General features: G+C 23.1%; 2 protein-coding genes across 5 annotated transcripts; one reads left to right on the top strand and one right to left on the bottom strand.

Annotated features, from left to right (window-relative positions):
- Window positions 1-446: 446 nt before the first annotated feature.
- LOC114121836 (innexin inx3-like) lies at window positions 447-10,163 on the bottom strand. 4 transcript variants are annotated; one of them, XM_027984320.2, is made up of 5 exons: window positions 10,002-10,162; window positions 8,199-8,416; window positions 3,437-3,774; window positions 2,431-2,913; window positions 447-637 (listed from the first exon to the last, which is right to left on the bottom strand). In XM_027984320.2, the coding sequence occupies exons 2-5, from the start codon at window positions 8,353-8,355 to the stop codon at window positions 545-547; spliced, it is 1,071 nt and encodes a 356-aa protein (XP_027840121.2). In that variant the 5' UTR covers window positions 8,356-8,416; window positions 10,002-10,162; the 3' UTR covers window positions 447-544. The 4 variants fall into 4 exon arrangements, with proteins under 4 accessions (XP_027840121.2, XP_050055879.1, XP_050055878.1 ...); XM_050199922.1 differs by lacking the exons at window positions 447-637; window positions 10,002-10,162 and adding exons at window positions 1,255-1,493; window positions 5,022-5,138 and having other exon boundaries at window positions 8,199-8,296; XM_050199921.1 differs by lacking the exon at window positions 447-637 and adding an exon at window positions 1,264-1,493 and having other exon boundaries at window positions 9,998-10,163.
- A 2,443-nt stretch (window positions 10,164-12,606) lies between these two features.
- LOC114121833 (sodium/potassium/calcium exchanger 5-like) lies at window positions 12,607-21,529 on the top strand. The gene is made up of 10 exons (XM_027984314.2): window positions 12,607-12,762; window positions 13,953-14,102; window positions 14,199-14,402; window positions 15,755-15,945; window positions 16,095-16,242; window positions 16,293-16,400; window positions 16,503-16,748; window positions 18,710-18,811; window positions 18,876-19,105; window positions 19,974-21,529. The coding sequence occupies exons 2-10, from the start codon at window positions 13,967-13,969 to the stop codon at window positions 20,046-20,048; spliced, it is 1,440 nt and encodes a 479-aa protein (XP_027840115.1). The 5' UTR covers window positions 12,607-12,762; window positions 13,953-13,966; the 3' UTR covers window positions 20,049-21,529.
- Window positions 21,530-24,927: the final 3,398 nt, after the last annotated feature.

Raw genomic sequence — 24,927 nt, 5'->3', positions numbered from 1 at the left:
GGAGTCCAATTATAGTTTAGTTAGCGTGACACGAATTGCTTCTATGTATATAAATATATATAATATACTGCCGAAATATTGACTTAGCATTTATTCACTTAATTGCTAATTTCTACAATCGATAAGTAATAACTGTTTTACTTTAAAACTTCATTTTTTTTATCACGTAAATATATATAAAAATGATTTTTGGAAGCAGTAGTGGGATACGGGACAGTATCGATTATCGAAATATTTCAATGGTAATAAAAATACGACTTTTATATAAAAAACTACTTTTATATTATCTAGTATTTATCGAGTCTATTAATTACGGATACACCAACGTTAATTTGTATGTTGGTATATTATACATATTTTATTCATCGTAGGTACACAATATAATATTTATATGAAAATATGGAACTATGGAAGTAACACATCCAACTCTAATTACAAAATAATTAAACAATTATATAATTAGAAGTCTTGATTATATATTTTAAAATTAAAATTTAAGTAGTGTGAAGACAAGTGAATTGAATATTGTTGTAGTTTTATAAATTCAAACTTGTGACCATATTTCTTCCATTATTTCATTAAATTGAATACAATTTACATTCTTCTCGATAAAATTGAAGAGTATATAATCTCCTACCTAAAAATAAAAAATTATAAATTAAATGATTAGTTTGAAATTATATTCTAAATTTTAATTATGTGTTGTTAATATAAAAGTATGTTGGGACAATGGAACAAGACACTTCAAATGAACAAAAGTACTCGTACAGTTATTTGGTAATGTATTAATTTAGTAAACAAGCAATAGTTATAATTAGTGTGATATATTCATGTATACAATATAAATTGTATGAACGAAAATTAGATATTTTATGTAAGTACTAAATTAATAAATTGAAATTAGTAAGATAATAATATTAAATAAACATTAATACACTATTAATAAAATTATTATAATATTTTAAGTGTTTAAACTGAAATAAAATAATATGAAAATATCCATATGATTTTAGAAGATGTACTTTTTATATAAACATTTTGGTTTAGTTTTATTTTTCATAATTTTGATTGTTGAGCCATCTTAGTAAATGCTAAAAACTTATTGGTAATCAATATCATTATAATCATTTATCATTGTTAATTATTAGTATATACAAATATTAAAAATTCAGTATTAAGAGCTCATCAAATATTTATCATCTTTTTCGTATTATGGATTTTTTTTTAAAATTACAAGGAATTAAAAAAAAAAAGACGCAAGTCGGTACTGTTCTGCTGTACATTACAATATTAGATGTCAAATGGGTCAATATTATGGGTGTCTTAAGGTACGTTTTCCCTGCAGCTTTCAGTCGCGGTGTTCAAACGTTGGCGTTTGACATTGACGAGGTACATCGGTCCGACTGTCCGAGACCAATACTGTCGCCAGGTGCAGCATCACATTCAAAATACACAGGGTTTAATGGTACAGCGTTCGACGCTGCGGCTGAACACTGCAGAGAAAACGTACCTTAAAATCTTATAAATATAAACAAATAATTATTTTTCTTAGACATTTTAAATTGGACGAAATTACTTATTTAAATGTTAAATAACAATGCTAATTATTTTGTTATATTTTAAAAACATATTTCGTGGGAACTTAAAAAACTTGTACGTACTTAAATTATATTATGATCTATGCATTTTACTTATCACATTGCGCAATGACATTTTATTTTATTTATTTTAAGATATCATCTATTTTTACTGTTTTATGGTATTTACAGAAACACAATATTAAATTTGAGTTACCTATATAATAAATTGATATAATACGGTTATATCAATATGGTATAAATATATATTATTATAATAATTAAATACTAATAATATATCAAACGCAATATTTTCTGAAAAAATATATTAACATAATATAGTACCTACCGTAATACTTATGAAATAGGTAGGTACACTTGACAGATCGTCTCCGTTTAGAATTGTTTTTTGTATACAATGATATATATTGTTTATATATATAATAGAAAACAACAAAAAAATAAAAATAAAAAATAAAAAAATAATAAATATAAATAATAATAATTATAAAAAAATATTTTGGTAAAAATATACGGTTATTCTTTTTTAAGTTATATCAAAAAAACAAAATCAATTTTGTAGAAAATTTGAGTAAAAAATCCTGTTTTCCTTAATTTTTTTTTGTTCTTTCCAATTATGAAATTTACTTTTAAGAACTTTTCAATTTTAACCCTCCAAAGTACAAACTAGATTCAATTAACTATCAGAAATCATCCTAATTTTGGACATCGAACCATTTTTACTTCCTTAAAAAGTGATAACAGACAGAAAATAAAGATACATACATTATACCTTACTAGGTAGGTACTTAATAATATTTATTTAAAATGTAAAATAATTAATTATACGTACTTGAAATTTATTAACCAACATTGAAATAATTTGTTTATTATTTGTGAATTTGAACATGTTTATCAATAATGTTGTCTTCATAACTATTTGCGTAATTATAACGATTCTATACATAAATGCAATTATGGATATAATAGCAAGTATTAAAAACCAAATCCATAATAATAAGTATATTTTTTCGTTTAAAACGTTTTGAGTGAGAATGCACATAGCATCTACATTTTGAATAGTGCCAGATGGTCCATATTTGAAAAAATTACATTTTGAAAGTCGAGGAAAGATAACTTCCATTGGATTTAGGTCGTGATTGGGATGTTGATAGTAATTTAACGTCTTGATTCCGTAAGTTAAAAATGATTCATCAAGAAACTTATGAGTAATGTAAATATTGAAACTAATGTTGAATATATTTATCATTTCACAAAAAATATAACCGAATGCGTAAGTATTGTGAGTATGAAAGCTTTCGACGAAATATTGTACCTATAATTTTAAAAATCACTGTAATATTTTATTAAGAATATAATATTTAAAATTATGTATATCAAAATATTCACAAATTCTTAAATTTATTGTATTTTGAAAATTGGGGCTTAAGGTTAAACTTTAAAAAAACTGTTTTTACAATGTTATTAATTTTGAAATTAATTGTTATTGCTTTGTTATAGACCATAAGTCCACAAAGAAATTATATCTATTTATAATTAGTACCTAGATATTTCACATTTTCAAGATGAAAAATATAGTTGAATTAAAATAATTAATTATTATATCATATATATGTAAATATCAGTATAAAAACTATTTTAAAATTTGAGAATATACCTAATTAAAATTCAAGGTAAAATATTTGGTATATTTTATAAAATGTTGAGTAATAAAATAATGTAAAAGTCAGTGAATTAAAATGCTCGATAATATGTTATTTTTATGGATTAAATATATTAATGATTATAGTCTACATATAATTTGTATTTGTTTATACTTTTTTGTTTAAAATACAAACCAATCTATTTTGTTTTAAACGTCTTGTCTCATAAGAACCTTCACAAAATCCTCGCATGTCACTTGTGATCATGCGTATTTTTCCTCCTTCCCATATTTTCCATATCCAATGGGGCACATAAAATGTCATAGCTTGAAAGAACAGCATGAATGGTACCCATTTATAGTATGAATGAAACCTTATATTTTTTTCGTTATTTTCTATATTACGTAGACCTGGTAGACGGGATTCTGGTTTCTTATTATATGTGTATAAATTCGACATCCAGCAATAACTATTTATAACTTTATTATACTCTGCATTTTTTGATAAATTCGTTATGCATTCTATAGGATTTCCTTTATAAACATAAAAACAAAATTAATAATGAATGATATCATAATAATATTTATTTACTCAAGTGCTTAATAATTATTTTAGTTGGATGATAAATTAATTTTAAATATGATTATGTTAACCAACAATCAAGCTGAAAATTATTAATCCAAATTAGATTGTATGTTATATTATCTCATACTTGTAAAATAATTTAATAATGTTATATGAAATAAGTACCTATGTGTTATATTATTTTTACACAAAGATATTTCATATTCAACAAGTTATATAATCAACATACCTACTTATAATATTTTTTATCTATTTATACCTATAAAATGACTTTTCCTGACTGACTGATTGATCATCTCTTAGTCAAAACCATTGAAACTATATGAGTATGATATTTGGTCAGTAGTTTCTTTTTATGATATAAAGGGCTACGAGGGCTAAGAAAGTATTTTCTAAATACATGCCCTAAACGATTTAATGGTGTTAAAAGAGGTAAAAATGGAAAAAAAAATATTCTTGATGGATTTTTTTTTAAATGTATCTTGTCATTACATACTTTGTAATAACCAATATAATTGTGTAATTTAAAGACAGTAAATCTATTAGCATTAATTAATTTGTCACGACCAACGCCGTGAGGGATCAGCTAGTTATATACAAATACAATTGATTAATTCATTAACTATCTAGAAATCTAATTTACGTTCGCCGAACGTATATATACTTGACATAATTAGGTATCAAACCTACATATTATAAGCTATAGTTTGTAGCTAGTATTATTAAAACGTAGTTTAGAATTATATAATATATTCAATTACAGTTAAAAAAGTTAAGATAAGAGAGAAACTTATTAGGTAGGTATAGGTATTTGATATAAAACTAAAATTTCATAATTTGGCAGGCACATGAATTGTATATATATAATTTTAAAATAACAAAATGTATATTATAATCGTTTCCAGAAAAACTGATAAATGTAAATTAAATCATTGTTGAATCTATATCAGTATATGCTGATAATTATTGTATATTTATAATCTATATAATGATTTAAATTAAACTATTAGTTATACTTAAAGTTACCTAAGTTTTAATACTAAAATATTATGTCTAAATGTTTAATACTATCTATACTTATAGACTCTAGTATAGCTAGTTTATATAATTATATTACACACATGTCTTTTAAACTACGAGTATTTATACTATATTTTGCAGGACGACTTAACAATCACTAGCATAAGGCAAATACCTTGCATGATCTATTTACTCTTCTCTTCCAGAATAATGAAATATCATTCTAACAGGCTGTCAGCCTCGTCGTTCAGTATCATTCCATTGAACTTCTATATATAACCTTGTCAAACGCCTAAAACGTATAAATGGACTAGAGATCTTCTTATTACTTAATATATACCTATATCTTCATCCCTCAATATTTTTAATGTAATTAATCAAGTTTAAACGTTTCTAATTATTTGGAAGGCTTACGTTTTTTTTCACTATTATATATTATAATGTAGATATATTTCAGGGGTGGCCAGCGGGAAGAGACTCGCGAGCCACCAAATGTATTAATAAATATGGAAGAGCCAACAATGTAAAAACAAGTCATTTTATTATATAATACATAAATTCATATTAAAAAAATGTGTTTGTAAAAATGTTACGATAAGATGCTAGCCGCAAAAGTCTATGTGTGGGAGACGCGGTTTGACTACCCCTAATATATTATATTTATTAATATACTATTATTGTACACTCTATTGTCACTATAGTATAGATCAGAGGTTCCCAATCAGGGTGCCGCGAACTTTATTTAAGGTTCCGCGAAATTATTTGAAATATATTTTTTATTATATTATTTATGCAATAATAATTAAAAATAAAAATATATAGTTAATTTTCACTTTGTTTTATAAAATAAAATATGTGAAGGTATATACAATATACCTACACCTTACTATTTTATATATATATATATATATATATGTACTGCTAAATAAAACCGAAGTAGTTGATACTTGATAGAATGCCTACGGTTTTTTAGAAAATGACTATGGGTGCCGTAAGTCAAAAAAGGTTGGGAATCTCTGGTATAGATTGTAAAAAACTTAAAATAAACGATATTTTTTGATGATAAATAGTCAAAATTAAATTAAATTTTCCCAATTCATTATTTACCAGATGTCTTATGAATTAAAATTTAAAATATAAAAAGTGGGTACCGCTTTGCTGTACATTAAGTGCCGTGTGGCCCACTATTACAATTATAGGAGTGTTAAATTTGAATCCAATGATAGGTATCATTGTATATCAAAAACAATTCTGAAAAAAATGATTTATAGGTCAGCCTACCTATGACAGAGGTTTCCAACCCATGGTACGCGTACCACTAAAGGTACGCGGAAGGCTCATAAGTGGTATGCAAAGAAATGTTAACTTCAAGATTAACTTAGATTTTTTTTTACTTTCATAATATTAAATATAAAAAATGTTAAGAAATAAATGAATAATAAAAATATACGTTAAAAAAATTTGACTCCTAATTTAGTTTTAGAATTTAGGTAGTACGCATATTGATTATAAAAGTGTCTGGCGGTACTCGATGATAAAAAGGTTGGGAATCCCTGGCCTAAGGATATAATTTCTAGTGATGGGTGTAAAAGGGGGTTAATGTTTTAATTTAAGTTCTTTTATAAAAATTATAAGCCAAACTAATGGAAAAACTTGTATTCAATTTTCAACTCTAAGCTACATATACAAAATTATGAATTATATCTACAAAATAATTTGCAAATATTCATGATTTTGACGAATTTTTATCAATATTTGAACTTCAAACACTAATAAAAAAAAATTATGCCTATGTATTCTTATAATTTTTGAATTACTATAAAAATAAATAAGAATAACTTATGAAAAACTTTGTATTAAATTTTCAAGTATTTTGACTAAGCCAAAATTTTTTTATCGATATTTATAAAAAATAAATAATCAAAAGTGGGCAAGTGGGTACCGTTCTGCTGTACATTAGGGGGTGGGGTTGACCTCGGACTAGGGTAGGTTAAATTTGAATGCAATGATAGGTATCATTGTATGTGAAAAACGATTCTGAACGAAGATGATTTGTCAGCCTAGGATATAATTTCCAGTGGTTGGTGAAAAAGGTGGTTTATGTAAATTTATTTATTTATTTTATTTATCTAAATAACTGGTAAAATTTTCAAGTATCTACGACTTATACTTTTTGAATAATAACAAATATTTAAAATCGTTTGAGGATAAATCGTTATCGTTACGCGATTTCGTAAAAATTTAAAATTCAAACGCACTTAAAATTTTTCTTATAATGATGCTTCGAGTTTTCTCTATAGATACTTGAAGGAAAACTTATGGAAAACTTAGTGTTGTATTTTCAATTCTTAGTTATTAACACAAAAATTTTTATGATTTTTCAACTTCAAAAATTACTTGCAAATTTTCGCGTTTTCTACAGATTTCGTAAAAATTTGAACTATAAACGCTTATAAAAAAAAATTGTGACTAACGATTTTTAATTTTTTTTATCTACAATAAGAACAACTCATAAGGAACACTTCAAAAAAAAAAATTCCCATAAAAATCAAAAATTTCAGTGGTCTATAAATAACTCAAAAAAAGTCAAACATTTTTGAAAATTTAAATGTATACAGATAACACTATCATAAACATTTGGTGAAAATTTCAAGTATTTACAGTGATTAATTTTTGAATTACAACCATATAAAAAAATCGATTTTTTTGAAAACTGTTGGAAAATTTTTACTTTTGACCTCTATAATGCACCAAGGATATTCACTCTGCTATCAGAAACCACCCCAAGTTTGAGATTGAACCATTATTTCGAAAATTTATGCTGTACACATGTAGCAACGTAGGACAATATACAATATGACAGGATTTTCTTTTTTATGAAAAGAATTAAAACGTATACATAAGGTAAACAGTAAACAATGTTACAAAATAGATTCAGTGATCTGTAGCTATATTAAACATAAAAAGAGAATAAAATTAATAATGTTTTAAAAATATTCACTTCTAACTATATAGGCGTGTACAATATTATAATATATTATAATATGTGTTTAATAGTTACTATAGGATAGAAATGTATTCTTATTTTGTTGTTCAGAATTATTTTATGATTTTTACTCCTTAACTTTTATTTTCTAAGATTTAAGCTACTATAACTTCTAAATCCTTGTTATGCTTATAAAAATAATTTTATATTTAGATATATTAAGTCGATATTATTGTATAAACTGTTACCTATTTTAGGTTCTAAGTGGAGCGATTAATTCATTGCTCATAGTCTTATAAGTTATAGGTATTGTTAACATAATTTTATTTTTAATATAGCCCTAATAATTTTTAAATAAGTACTAACCTATTAAATTGATTGATGTAATCAATAGACAGAAGGTTAATAAAATATTGGTGGTTAGTTTGTAGTGGCATTGAAATATATAGTCGTCGATCACAGGCTTATTATTACGTATTTTAAACGATTTTGCTATAATATCAAATGCCGTGATAGAAATCATATTATCTTCTGGTTAATATTTCATTTGTATAGCTTTTATAAAATTTATTTTTTTATAACTCCTGTAAATGTAAAAACATCAATATTATTAGCTATGGATTAAAATATGTATTATACTATTATGTAATATGTAATATGTATAAGTAACTTATGTGTCATAATATAAAATAGAATACATTCTAATTTATAGTAATACATTTATATTGCATACTACATAATTCATTACTAATAAATAATATGTAATAATTAAAAAAGTAATTACTAATAAGTAATACGATGGTTTTTCTTTTCATAATAGAGTTAAGGCATAAATTATTCCATAAATATTAAATTTAAAAATGTGGATAACTGGGTAACGTTCTATAGTCTATACTATACAGCAAAAATAAGTACTGAGTATCGAGTGGGTTATTGTGATGGGTTCGTTAAAATTGAATTCAATGTTTTTTTGATATTTAAAGTTATTTATTAAACTTTTAATGTAAACTAATTTAATTTTTGCCAAAAACATTGCATTTTCCATAAATATATTATTTATACCAAATTATATAATTGACATTAACTTTTGAGTTAATATCATTTTACTATTTTACAGTGTGGTTCATGGCACGAATAAAAAATATCTTAAAATTTATATACATATTGAATATTATTGTGTAAAATTAAATTCATTTAATTTGTAAAAATTTTAAAACACAACGTAATACGAATAATGTTTTTGAATAATAAAGTTATATAATAATAAGTTATTTTATATTGGTGTTTATATATATTTTTTAGATTTATTGTCAAATTTGTTTACAACTTTTATGACTTAGGTAGCTAAAAAAATTCAAAAATTTTATAAATTGTTATCTTCAAAATAATTTTCAAATTTTAGTAATTTTTACGTATTTTATCGAAACTTGAACTTTAATGTCTATTAAAAAAATTTTATCAGTGTGTCTTAAATATTTTTGATCAATTATAAGAAAAACTTTTTAGGATTCTTTTATTAAATATATTAAAAAAAATACTAAAAAATTTATTTAAGTTCTAAAATTTAAATACCTAGCTCAAAAAAAAACCAAAATATTTTAATAGTTTTCGTTGTGTAGAAAATAATAAAATAATAATACTTGGTGAATACCTATATCAAAATTCAATTGAGGAAAAAACGTTTCGATTTTAAACTTTGAGGTAATTTTAGGAGATCAAAATTAAAAAATGCACTTAATTTTTTTAAATAAACAGAAAAAAATATTTGATAAAATCGATATTATTTTTTATGTGTAATTCATAAACGAATTTACTTGATTCGTTTCACTCGATACATTTCGCTATCTGATAGCATGGTTTCTGAAACCATCCACAAAAAGCGTAAAAATCTAAGCATTTTTATTGTTCCAAAAGGTAATGATAAGTAGGTAGACAGAAAAAATACACACTTTTATAATAAATCATTGCCTAAAATTTAGTTTTAATTAAAAATTTTTAGCAAATTATGACTATAGTTTTGTAATACTGAGGATTCAATTATAAGTAGTACAAATTAGGCAATAATTACATAAAAAGTAAAACTCTAGAGAAATATAAAATTTAAAAAAATAATTATTATTTTATTAACGTAAAATATTTTAGGTAGATACCAAATTTAAATATACCTACGTTAAAATGTGAAATCAACGTACACATTTAGAAGTATGACAGAATGATATATAATTTAACTGTAAAAATGTTGAAGTAACATAATATACTAGAATATGATATTTTATTATATAAAGAATAATTATTTTTTAAAAAATAAAAAGTAATTGCAGGTAGGTACTAACTCATAGATGTATCTTACATTAAACTATAATGTTAGCCATAGATGCCTATTGTTGTTTTCTAGATAAAGAATAATTAATAGTGTCAAAGAGTTTAAAAGTAATTTTATCTTCTCTATAACTAAAAAGTTTATTGTAAACTTTAAACATTTTAATAACCTTTACATGTTTTAGTTGGTAAACTCTTCTTAATTTGTTTCAGTACTTATATTATACGATTTATAAAAGTTGGGGTTTTTGAAGTTAAAGGAGATGCTAAAACACACATTTTTGATAAATATGATGAATTTGTATCAATATGAAAATATATGTCTGAATAAAGTACGAAATAACTTCAGTAGTACAGGTTAGGTATATTATATTTCACCACTAATCATGTTGATTGCTTATGTAAAATAAACAAATAGTCAACACTTCTTTGTTCCATTGATTAGAGCAATACTTCAAATCTAACGGAACCATCATAAGTCAACATTTAAATATCACACGATAACAAATGTTTATATTTTATATTATAATAAACTCAGTTTGAATTTAATATGTAAATTGATTATATTAAATATCAATTTAAAACACGTCAACCCATTTATTTATAAAATAAATATTAAATAACAATTCCATTGTATTATGAATTAAAATAAAAAAAATATTTTAAGTTCACATTTTAAAGTTCTTAGATCATAAATAGGTACCTACAATTTTTTTAAGGAATTAATAAAATCCTAGCACCAGTAATTAATTTAGTTTTTTTTCACTTAATCAATAATATACATTTATAAGAATGTCGTATTCATGAAAGCCAAAAAAGGCTTGGATGGCTTTAGAAAATTCGTTCACATGTAAATACGCCACTACACATAAATTAAATAACAAACATAAATCATAATAATTAGTAGATACTACTACACTAGATACATACCTAACATATTATCTAACATTTTATTATATAGGTAACAACTATATATAAGTTTTCAGGAAACTAAAATAACTTTACATGATTAAAACAAAATGTTAAACTATTGAAACATATAACAATATGATTATTGATTATTATTAGCCTATTCCTATAATTATATTTAATTTTAGAGCAGATAAGTGTATGAATTATTTTTTATTCACTATTACCCCTAATAATCTTTAAAATAAACCTTTACGGATTAAATTAAATTTTGTTAGATTGAAAAGATATAAATTATAATTTAATATTTATGAGTTTTATTGAGTGATCGTATTGCATATTATATTATAGTTATACTGATAAATGATAATTGGTACAATTGGCTATTTTAATAATTTATTGCCATCCAGTCAAATAAAATATATGATTTATTTTTGATAAAATTAATAGAAATCGAAATATTATGTTATTGATATTAGTGTAAAAAATATCAATGGATCATCGAAACAATAATAATTGTTTATCTGACTAATTTTATTGCTTTTTTCAATTTTTACTGCAACTTTTTTAATCTTGTTAGTTGTCCATGTATGAACATCAAAAGCGCATAATCTTAGGTATAACATGTATACATGTATGTAAACATACACTTATATAATATTAATAACATACTAAAATAGTTGTGTATATCACATTATAGTTCATTATAGTGACAGTAGTATTGTATTGTCCTCTGCTTGAAAAACAGGAGTAAAGGTCTAAATAAGACAATAGTCATTTGTATATTATAAAACATGAATATAATATACCAACTACAATAGAAATATAATATTTTATTTCGATGCATTTACGAAAATAAGTTTAAAATTATATTTTATTGATTAAAGACTTTTTTTAGGTAATATATTATTATAATTTTAAACAATAAATATTTTTTTTAACCAAATGATTATTAACAGTGATATTTTTGAAACCATAAATTATATAGCCTCGAATTACCGCCTACGTGATACTGCAATAAAATTAATTCGTGCTCTTCAATGCGTGTACTCGCAAGGTCCAAAAAGGTTGCTTAATATTAATATAATTTACATTATATATTATATTTTACATTGTACAATACTGGGCACACCTAGAAAATAACAATAATTATTTTTTTTTATTTTACACTATCAAAATATAATATATCCTATAGTTATATTCTTATCGGGATAAAATAAAAAATAATATTTCCTTTGTTTATTTATTGTTAATTCCATAAATGATCATTAATACCTAGTCGTAGTAACAGGCCTTATCTTATTTTCAATACGTAAATAATCATTCTAATTAATAATAATACTTATACGTTGAGATTTATATTTATATTACCATGTATACATTTTTAAACCTTTTAAATTGTAATTTATACAAATTACAATATTTTAAGTTATATTTTTATCATTACACTTCACTTGAACATTATAAATCATGAATTGTAAGTGAATGAGTGATATCCTTATTTAATTTTTTATATTGTTGATTAACGTTTATGGTATTTACTATTTGTTATCAAGTTATGACGTATAATCTGTTATGATAGTTTATTAGACACTGATTTCTATTATTCATATTAATATTAGTAATTAAACCAGTGACGAACTACGCTTTGACCTAACCACCTGCATTTTTAAGACGGCTATATAAACTATCAAATTTATAGGTAAGATTTTAAAGTTTATTATTATTAAAAAATTAAGTACTATACTCTTATATAGTGCACATACGTTTTATGTAATTTTAACAAAATAATAGTGATTACTTAATAAGTAGTATTTTTTTGTGTACACTAATAAATTATTATTTTTTTTTTTTAGTAGGTATCTTTTTACCTAGGGTATGCCCGCTTGGTATCTATTTACATTTAAAATGGACACTTTATTCTTAAAAAGAAATATATTTCTATCACGTTCGTTTATCAATTTCAACAGGACCAAATAAATCTTAATAAGAAAAGTGATACAGAAAAACTATGTACTCATATTAAAATTTAAATATAAACAGCATTACAACATTTATTTTCTGTTAGAACATGTGTTTGAAAAACTGTTAATTTTTAACCACAGTGTAAAAAAATGTATTTTTTGAATTGTTTACAACTGCAGACTGACTGCAATAAATGAATATTTTTTTCATATCTTTGATTAATTATTTCTGATAAGATATTCAAATATAATTATCTTCATTATCTTATCAAATCAAGAATATAAGTATTGTTTTTATAGAAAAATTAATATGTACACAAATCTTATTTTGTAGAATTAGAATAACTCTTACGCTCCTTATTTTATGCCTGATTGTCAATGTTTTTCATAGTTTTCAAGTGACTGTATTCACTTATTATTGCAAAAATTAAAATATATTTGTACATATATTATATATTATTATAAATAATAATAATAGGTAATCATAAACTTCACTATTATAATTTAAAATAACATAAATTGTAGAAACACATATAGTTTTAACTTAATGCAAGATTCTCTACAGATATTTCACTTTATAAAAATAGTATATGATATCATAGTTATGTTATAGTTGTCGTATTAATTTATTAATAGCTGTAATAACTAAAAATATTGTTTCTGAAAGATTATAAACTATGAACATATAAATTTCAAAAATGTTGTATGATATAAAAATTACGAACCCAGACCTCTAAAGAACCAATATAATCTTTATCATATTAATTGTCATATGCAATTTGAGAGAAGAAATCCTGTGTACATTTACATAATATTGATAATTAATTGTGTGCCATTAAAATACAATTAACTGAATTTTTAAATTGTACATCTTAAATAAAAATTAAGTTGATGACAATTTTTATATTTTTTTTGTTTTTCAATATAGAAACATAAATAAATATGGTGACATTTGAGAATTATTTACGAGTAGTAAACTATAAAAACTGGAAATCAAAACTATGTTCAATTATTTTAGCGATATTTGTACTCATATTTTATTGTTTGAAGTCATATACTCGAATTTCACACGAATCGGGTATGTTATAAAATCTTTAATTTAATAAAAGTTTTTTATCTTTTAACAAAAGAATACAATAAATATGAAAATTACAATTTATTTTATAAATTTCAGATATTAAACATGCCAGTCGAGTTCTATTATCAATCAATGAAACGAAAAATCAAAATGAAAAATCGTTTTTTGAAGAGATTTTTATTTTTGAGGAACGCTCTCTTACCATATTGTGTACTTCCATCGTTGCTTTGTACTTATTTTTATTTTTAGGAGTAGTATGCAATCGTTATTTGGTGCCAAGCATTCATATAATTTCTCAAAGTAAGTAAACTATATATTCAATTTTTATTTTATTTTTACAGAAAATAAAATTTTATAAATTATTTCATTTTTTTTTTCAATAAAAAAGTATAAAAACGTTTAATATAAAGTTATCGAAATTCAACTTCATAATGGGTTTACCTAACATTATACATTTCTATAAATAAACTATTACATGAAAGTTCTTATCTGCTTGATTATATTATTATTTATTTTTGTTGTTGCTAAATCATTGCAGTATAAAAACCGAAATTTTTTTGTTATTTATTCAGAACAATAATGTAATAAATGAAACCAGTAGTAGATTATATTTCTGTTGTTTGATAATAAGAATACATACATCGATTTATTTAGACTTTGACTGTTCAATTTATAAAGCAATTAACAGACAACTCAGTAGGTTTTTCATGGTCTTTGTGCGTTATATTGCATAACTGATATAGTGTTAAGTGATAGCAGTAACTTTTTAAAGTAGTTCAAAACAGTTTCGCTTATTTGTACATCTTAAAAACAATAGAACATAAAACTTAGTACTTTAATAGACATATTCATTAAATAATCATGATCATCTATTTAAAACATTTAAGCAATAATTATATTTTAAAAATAGATATTTACTATATTGTAATAATGAAATACTATTAAGATTATGCTATTTTATTTGAAGCTATGATTATTAATAATCTTATTAGATCTAAATATAAAGCTGCTTGAACGTATTTATGATATATTATTACGTATTAATTAATTGATTAATTAATTTTTTTATTTTATAAATATAAACATACCAAAACTCATAAGATGTAACAACAATTTAATCAATAAATAAAACAGTTATTTATTTATTTAAATAATAATATTTTCTATTTCTATTTTTATTTCTTTTAATAAGTATTACTGTAAAATGAAATAAGCTTATAAAATATATTATATAATATTATTGGTAAAAATTATAATACAACAAATAAGACTATAATATAATATCGTTATCATTGGTTATAACTTATAAATTTAAAATACTATATAGTTGTACATACATACAACTAAATACACAACATATTTATATACATAATATGAACTATAGAATTTTATTGATCACACGAATGAATTTGAAAAAGTAAATAGCTCAAAAATAACCAAAATTTTAGCATGCCTAGAAAATGCTAACATAAATATTTGGTGAATACGATATGCACTTATGTCTTATTTTAAATTTATTAAAAGTATTATTGAAAAAACAATGTATAACTTTAATCTTTAATAGTATTTACTGTAAAACAATTACTCTAAATATATTAGTTACAATAGTGTTCTTATGATGTAATTTGATACAATTTTCAATAATTTTTTAGGAATGAAGTTAAGTCAGGATGTTGCGGGAGCGTCTGTAATGGCTGCAGCAGTGGCATGTCCTGAACTATTCGTCAATATACTTGCTACGTTCTTTACAGAAGGCGATGTCGGAATCGGCACTGTAGTTGGCACTGGCTTATTTAATATACTCTTAGTTCCTGGACTTTGTGTACTTATGGCTGATCAAAAGGTATATGTTTTTTTTAATAATCTGAGCAAAATCATAAATTATGAATCCTGATACCTTGATACGATACGATTTAATAATACAATACGTACACAATATATATATATAAATATAATAAGTACTAATATAATGTACTGAAATATTATTTGTAGATCATACATCTGGAAAGTTGGCCCATCACTCGTGATGTATTGATGTATCTTTTAACTATATCATTATTAGTTTGGTCATTGGCTGATAACAAGGTTTATGCTTACGAAGCGTTAATATTAATCATAGTTTACATGGTATACTTATTAAGTAAGTAATCTATTTTTCTTATTTTTGTGACTGTCAATAATCCCCAACAGTTCTCTCTTATAGCTCATTTTTTGAAAAAATATTTAAATATATTTCTCAACAAAAGGACAAAGTGTTTGAAGAATGCAGTGAAAATCAGCCGATACTTCCTCTAAATGGTAAATTGGCATGTGAAGTTTGTAGATTGAACAGACGAACAGTAATAAAATATAAATGAGTATATACCTATATAGATACATATGCATGTTAAAATATTTTAGGAGTTTCAGAGAATGGATTTCTAGTGCAAGAGCATATTATTTTATCCAAGTGGAAGGACAGACTTCGTGATCAACTATTAAAAATCAAAGAATTAGTAATATGGCCTATAGTCTTAATTTTGAAAGTAACTGTTCCTAGCTGTGATAGTCTAGATAGAGTATTTTGGCTACCTATTACAATGTTTATGTGTATATTTTGGATTGGATGTGGGTCATTTTTCATTGTAGAATTGATTACAATTATAGGTGAGCATTTTATAGAAAAACCACTTAAGATAATATAATATTATTGAACATCAGTATTTTTATTTTTTAAATGCAGACATAAATAATAATAATAATAATAATAATAATAAAAAAACAATTATCTACAATAAATTATTAAAAAGTTAGTTATACTTAAGATTGTCTTAAAATGTTTAAATGTTTATTTATTGAAATATGAACCTTAATCTAAAGAATATAATAAAAAATAATACTCACTACCTATTGATGTTATAGAAATAAATAAATAGAAGAAATTGGGGTGTATATTACCATACGATTATCACTAATACATACCTTTCTCGCGTGTTTTTTAAACAAAAAAAACACATGATTTTGGATTAAACACTAGTCGCTACAATGTGGTGAAGAAAAAAAATATTTTTGTTCACAATGTCTCAAATAACATTTTTTTTTTTTATTTTTTTTTTAATTGAAACGACTTTATTTGTATTTATCAATGTCTTATCCCATGGAAGGGGTAAATCGTGTCTAGCGTATTACTATCCCCTTCTATAAGAAGATTATTTTCACGTGTGTAGACGTAGACGGTAATGTCATTGGAGTAGGTCTGGTAGTGGCAGGGTAGAGTAATCGGAACGACAACAGGGTAATACGAAGTATTATTTTTACACAGTACCGAGGTTTGAACCGATGACTATACGCATGTCATGGCCAGCTGTATGACCATTGCACAATACTGTCTCAAAAATAACAATTTGATTACTAAACTCAATTTTAATTTTTTTTAAGCGTTAAGAATACATAAATAAAACGAAAATTCTAAAAAATTAACTTTTATTAATTAGATAAGTACTTTTAGTAATTTATATAATTATATATGTTTATTGAACCTTTTTATAAAATTATTTAACTGTCCGGTGATAAATAATTAGGATAAAAAAATAATTTTTGGAATAAAATGCGTATTAATATTATACATTTTTTTTAATTCTTTGTATTTCAAAGTTTATACTTTTAAAATAAATGTTTAATAGTGATTATTGAGGTTTTTAAATTATTTATAATCCTAAATAAATTGTTTAGTTCTTAATGATACAACTACATAAATTATTAATTGTTTAACATAAAACTAAATAAATCTTAAAGGAGTTCTCTATCCTCAGCACAGTATAGTTTATCATATTGTAGCGGTTCCCAACTTTTTTAGTAGTGAGAACCACTAATTTTGTAAAAAAATCTTTGAAGTTCATTAATAGTACACATAGGTATATACGTATGTATATTATATTTATGTATATATTATTAGGAAAACATACTATTTATTCTGTTGATTAAAAAACAATAGTTTATTAAGAAAAATGTTATTAAACCTAATTATAAGTTATATAATTTAATGAGATTTTTGACATTACTTATCCCCCACTATAGATGTAATATCTGAATTGAAACTGGATAGTTTTAGTCTTAAATTACTCCCAACATATAGTTTATTTCTATATTTATTGAACAAAAAAAAAAAACATAAAGTGAAAAACGCTTGTTAACACAGAATGTTGTCGAAAAGCCCATCAAGTTTTTCTGTGCAATTTTGGCAATTTTATTATATAATAATATTATTTTAACTATAGGTACGTTAACTTCATTTTAAATGTAGACATTAGTAATGTTCGTGTTTTATGGTCAACGATTCATAGGTTGGGAACCGCTGCTATATTGTGTACTATATAATTGAAAATAATGAGAGGCATTTCAAGAGGTTTTAAATAAAGATAATATTTTATTGTTTTCAGAAATGTTGTATCATCACTAACTATGCATGTAACTTTGTGATAAATAATTTTTATTATTTTTGAATGATTAATTTGAATTAGATCTAAATAGGTGTTCTATAACACTATAACACTACAGAATTACTTATTTATAAATATATTATTAATTAGATAAATTATTAATAAAATGAATATTAAAATTAATTTTAGGAAATGAATTCTCAATTCCTGATTCAGTTATGGGCATTACACTATTAGCAATTGGTATGAGTGTACCTGAAATGGTGTCTAGTATAGCAGTTGCAAGACAAGGTTTAATAAATTGTAAAATATACAATACAATTAATAAAAAATTAATGTAATATTTTAATTTTAGGACAAGGAACTATGGCTCTATGTACTGCACTAAGTTCATCAACATTTGATGTTTTAATTTGTTTGGGTGTTCCGTGGTTTATAAAAGCTATGTGGTTCCACAAAGAAAATTCGAGTGCATCCATAAATGTTCACTCGAGAAGTCTTGACGATAGTGCAATAGCTGTAATGTTAAGTACAATTGGTTTCATGATATTGATGTGTGCCAAAACATTTGTTTTAACTAAAAAAGTATGTACAATATTTAATTTTATTAGTGATTTAAATTCAAATAACTTTTACGGTTTTAATTGGCGTACTTTATGTTTGAAATTTTTTTTATAAAATAACTCTTAACTAAAAATATCAATTAGGCATAATTTTTACAGTATACCGATAATAAGTCGCGACATTTTGGTCATGCGGTATTTATTATTATGTAAATTTATTAATCAAAAACATTATAGTAAAAAAATAAAATTAAGCAATTATATTTTCTTAACTCTTGTCTGGTGAGATAATCTTATTTTTAGGTTCAGATTGATTTTTGAGACCTTATACTTGCCACGCTATATGAATTTTATACTTCATCTTCAGATATTTCTCATGAAATTATTTATTCTAACCTTTTTTTATCCCGGCGTATACATTTCGTTAGAAGAAAATCGTTTTATAATACCATATAGTAAAGTATAATAGTTATAAAAATACTTTCTGATGTTAACTTGAATTAAATTATATAGGTTTACGATATCAACCTAAAAAGTGTTCACACTTGGTGATTCCATTTTGTCAACTAATTCATTTTAACCATATTTTAACCTAAGTGGTATGGCTCATCATACTCTTATTAATTTTATTTTTTTAAATATTATATTTCTTATATAAAAAAGGTAACCGAAGATTACAATTTAATAACTTATTATTCTAAACATATAAGAAAATGCCTTTTAAAAAAAAAAAATGTTTTTGCATTGGGTTTTATATATTATCCTAATATTTAACAAATAAATAACTGTTTGATGATTTAATAATAGTTTTGATAAAAAAATGCTTGATAAAATTTTTTTGAGTACTGATATTGTCAGAAAAAATTAATTATTTCTTTTTTAATTTATAGTCAGGTGGATTTCTTGTTTTCATATGGTTATTAATTTGTTCAGCCATGGTTTACAACGAGTATGCGACGCACTGAGAACAATTCGTGTAGCTTAATGGCTTAATCATTTTGCGTGAGTTGATGAACGATGACATGTAAATAGTTGATGCCATCGTTGAAATGAGCTGCGAATTATTGATTTTGTTTCTGAAGATTGAATTTTCAGTGCCTATCTATGATAATATGTCAGAAAGACAGACCTGTCTTATCTTGTAATAATAGTCAAGACAATTTTTATGTCTGGTATAAATAGGTGTACCTACCTAGTATAATAAGATCGTGTATTTTATTAAATAATATATAATAATGTGCTGTGATTAGACATATATTATAGATACTTGTGTTGTTGAAAACTATTGAAAGAAACTTCAATTAAACATAGTCTATAATGTTCCTAGGTTTGTATCATATTATATATAAACATTTTTTTTTATAATATTGAAAATTTAATTTTGTGTATGATATTTTTCATTTTGTAAATGACTTAAAATTTAAAATTGGTTTTAATTTAAGTCATATAATAATGAAGTACACAGGTTATATACCAAATATTTAAATTAAATAATATATAATTTTTATTAATGATAATCAGATTTACTTAATTATAGATATAAAATTAAGCAATTAGATCAGACTGAATTAACTATTTTGAATAAGCGGTATTTAACATACATTTTATTTTATATTATTTTAATTTAGTTTTATACAATATACAAATTAATATTATATCAATTGACCTTCACTGTAATTAAAACACTTATGAATGTTAATCTTAATATCTGTAGAATGTGTACCACATTTCCTCTTCCCACCCAATTATGTTTTTAAGATTCAATAATTCGCGGGATACTCATAAAATATTTTGTATATTATATAAGTAATAATGAATGTTGTTATAAAATATTAATAAGTAATAACCTATATTTTATTATTTTTAAATTTAAAATTTAAAATTTAGTTAATTTTTAGAAGTCCTAATATCTATTTGTTTTGCACCGAATTTTATATTTAGTTACAATAATCATTTTGGAATAAATGATTTTATTATTTATGTTATATGATAAGCAACTAGTTTAGCTATTGATTTATAATTATCCTTAAATTGTATAAATTATTTTTATTATTTTCTTTTGTTATCCCTAAAAATTTTAAAATCGTTTTGATTATATAGTTAATATAATATATTATTTCAGAATCAATTACGCTTTAATATTAATATGTGGCCACCAAATGATTACTTGCAGATGAATTTAACTGCAGACTTGCTGCAGATAAAAAATAATTTTTTTAATTAATATTTTTGACGGTGTATTAAATAAGATTTAAGCTTATTTAAGCTAAATTTTTTATTTTGCATTTCCTCTTTTTGGAAAATTATGTACATTAAGTTTTTATGGCTCCTGAAAATTTTCTGAATTTCTAAGTGGCAATATTAAAATATTAATTGGTGATTCCTGTAATAGAAGCTCAATGATATTATTAATAAAAATAAATTTATTTTTTAAATTATAATTTAATTGAATAAGGGTTGTTATTTTTTTAATACATAATTATAATTTTTAGGTACATTAAAAATATGAAAATTAAACACATGATTTAAACAGTATATTATAATACTAAAATACAGTATAATAGTTATAACTTACATTAAATCGTTACATTAGAATTGTAATATAATTATGTTCTTCTGTGTCGAAGAGAGCTTAAAATAATAATAGTTATTAAAAAAAAATCATTTCATTTTATTATGTATAATTATAATTACAGCATTCAGTTTTCATGTTTTGTGTTATAATTATGAACCTACAAATAAGTTTACGAATAATTATAGACAAAACTTACTCAATGAAATATTATGTTTTAGCTCTTTTATTAAATTCTACTGGTCTCGTAAAAAGAGCTACTTAAATATAAGCACTCAAATTTTATTCTACTCGTAATATTTTGCACACTTGTTACTAAAATAATTAACATTAACAGTATTAATATTCTCAATTAAAATGAAATGATAATTTAATAACTTTGAATGTATATTCAATTTAATTTAACTTGCAACTAATAATTTTTATTTTTAAATATATTAACTGTGAGAACTTATAAAAGATGATTAATGGTGACAAATTAATTTTTTAGTCATAAGTGTTATAACATATATAATAACTCTAAAACTATTGAGATAGTTGAACGTATTTTTCAAATGTATACTTAGGTCTAGTGACTACTACTACTTAGTACTTAATACTTATAAGTTACGACTAGACAAAAAAAATGTGAATATAATGATGAAATATTACAGTAATTATAATCGTTATGTAACCAATGAAGCAGAATGCAGTGCTGCATTTTCTACTATGAATAATACGCATAATTAAAATATAAATATTTGTATAGAAAAAGAGTGTAATAAATTGTATTTGAAGCAGTTTATTTAATGGTAAGTATATTAATTTATTGTGATCCATATTAGGTTAATTATTCAAGATAGTAATAAATGTTTGTATTGTATTAAGACTGATAACGTAATATGCAATACTTTTAATAAAGTAAGTAAGCAATAAGTAATAACAAATATTATACATATATAAAATTAAAATAAGGATTATCACTAGGTTTAGGGACTTCTAGAGGAGAAAGAATCTTTTAGTATAATGGTTTACAAAATCAGATGTATGGTTATTAGATATGTATGAAATTGTTTAAACTAATGAATAAGCCATAATTAAAGTTATACATTAACTTCATAGATTAAAGAGAAATTTTAAAATATAAATTTTTTGAAAAATTTAGAATTTTAATTCACTAATGCTTGATTATTTGTATGTATATTTATTTACACAAGTATGAAATTTCTTGAATTTTCATTAATTAAATCAGTTTATTCTAATATGGAGGCTTTCAGAGTTCATGTAATACTTTTCCAGTACTCTTCAAAGCAATCAGGAAAAACTAAAAAAAAATAAATACGGAAAACCTTTTTTTAATTAAAAAAATGTATAATCTAAATTTAATGCATCCATTAAAGTGACTATTCGATGATGAACTACACACTTTATACCTATACAGTATAACGTTACAAACTTACGAAACCAAATGTCCAAATAAACAGGAGATTGCCCTTTGATTTTTTTGTATAATTTTTGTTTATTTTTATGAAAATTATTTATTTTATTTTTTTATTATCATCATATACTGCGTGAATGCGCGATACTTAATTTACTAAATATCAATGTAGTATTAAAAAGTAGATAATATGTATTTAATAACTTTGATAACTTATTTTAAAATACCTATTGATAGTGATGGATACAATTATAATCTTTCAATTTTTCATTCAATAACAATTAAAACATATTTAACTTATAATTACTGTTATTTTAAACTTATTAACATTGACTTAACTTGAATGTGGTTATAATATTTTAACTTAAAGCTAAGATACTTACAAGTAATCCTTTAATTTATAAAAACATAAAAAAAACATTATTACTTATTATTATTTTCGTCGTTTTTTTTTTTTTTTTGAATTATTGGAAGCATTCGTGAGATTGTTCAATTAGTTTGGTGGTGTTTGAGTCATATTATAATAAATCTGCACTAAACATTAATGATCAATATTCATAACTATTATATTGGATTTGCTATTTCAATATTATACTTCACAAGTATATTATGCTTATTTTATTTAAATAAATTATACATGTATACGAGTTTAGTATGACTATAAATGACTAATATACGTATTATGTTTTCATTTACCAAGCTAAAATATATATGTGGAACTATAAAATTATTTAGAAATGAAAAATCCAATTTTATAAAAACACATTATGAAATGGAAATAGAATAAAAAAATAACAGATAGTTTCGTAACAAAGCGTATTGCAAATTGTTTACACGAGTACAAGTATGTAGTTCTTTGTTTGTGATTATAATATTTCCGACTTTCAGGTGCACCTTCTATATCTAATATTAAAAACTATATGTATGAATTAGTTTAATATTCTAGCACTATAAAATACGGTTGTCTTGTAATAAATAAATCGTTAAAAAACAATTTAAAATGTAGAAGACAAAAATGAATAATCATCGAGAATAATCTATGTTCATAATTATTGAGTTTATGTTATTACCACAAAGAATACATTGTCAATGATATTGATTGATAGGCGTGAGATTAACCCCAGAATTTAATAACTATAGAACTATTTAGGCACAATGAATTAATGATTTTTTTTTTTTTTTTAGAAAACCTTGCATATTTTTTTAAATAATTTTGCGAATTAGATTTCTTTCTGATTAGAAAATAGATATTTAAAATCAAATAAATATCTCTACAATTTTAAATTGAATATTATGTAACATAGAAATAGATATATATCATGTGGATTAAATGACCAAAGCATAATCTTAGTCCACTAATAAACTTAGTATAAGTTATAGGTAATTAATAATAAACTTTTACTAACTAAACAGTTAGTTATAAAATGTTTATGAATATTTCTGAGGCGAAAAATAATGAGACCTAAATAGTAACAATTATAACAGTTTTTATCACAAGTACAGAGAATTTTTTCGGTATAATAAATAAAATATGTGTAGAATTTGCATATTTTTTTTACTACCTATATTAAGATAAAATAATAACACTACAATAAAATTATTACCTAGTTTTTATTTGCTTTGACGATACCAGTTATTATCTTACATTTATTATACAGCTGTTCGCTACTATTTTTTTAAGGCACCTATTTTATGCGTCTGTGGAAGGATGAATTATTAGATATACATAATATAATATTAAACAAATATTTCATATAATGTAATAACTGGATTTAATGATAAAGTATTAAATAAAATAATGGAATTAGATAACAATCAACGTGTACGAACAAACAATATTTATTTAACAAATGAT

The sequence above is a fragment of the Aphis gossypii genome, chromosome 2, assembly GCF_020184175.1.
Source record: "Aphis gossypii isolate Hap1 chromosome 2, ASM2018417v2, whole genome shotgun sequence".
NCBI classification, from domain to species: domain Eukaryota; kingdom Metazoa; phylum Arthropoda; class Insecta; order Hemiptera; family Aphididae; genus Aphis; species Aphis gossypii.
Note: the sequence above shows the minus strand (reverse complement) of the source record. Positions and strands in the feature narration are given on the sequence as shown.

Coding starts and splice junctions, on each gene's coding strand:
- LOC114121836 (XM_050199921.1), bottom strand. CDS start 8,355: ATGATTTCTATCACGGCATTTGATATTATAGCAAAATCGTTTAAAATA. Junction 2,914..3,436: donor GTTTAAAACAAAATAGATTG/GTTTGTATTTTA, acceptor TTAAAATTATAG/GTACAATATTTCGTCGAAAG. Junction 1,494..2,430: donor TGTTGGTTAATAAATTTCAA/GTACGTATAATT, acceptor TTTTCTCTGCAG/TGTTCAGCCGCAGCGTCGAA.
- LOC114121833 (XM_027984314.2), top strand. CDS start 13,967: ATGGTGACATTTGAGAATTATTTACGAGTAGTAAACTATAAAAACTGG. Junction 16,401..16,502: donor GCCGATACTTCCTCTAAATG/GTAAATTGGCAT, acceptor AAAATATTTTAG/GAGTTTCAGAGAATGGATTT. Junction 16,749..18,709: donor AGAATTGATTACAATTATAG/GTGAGCATTTTA, acceptor AATTAATTTTAG/GAAATGAATTCTCAATTCCT.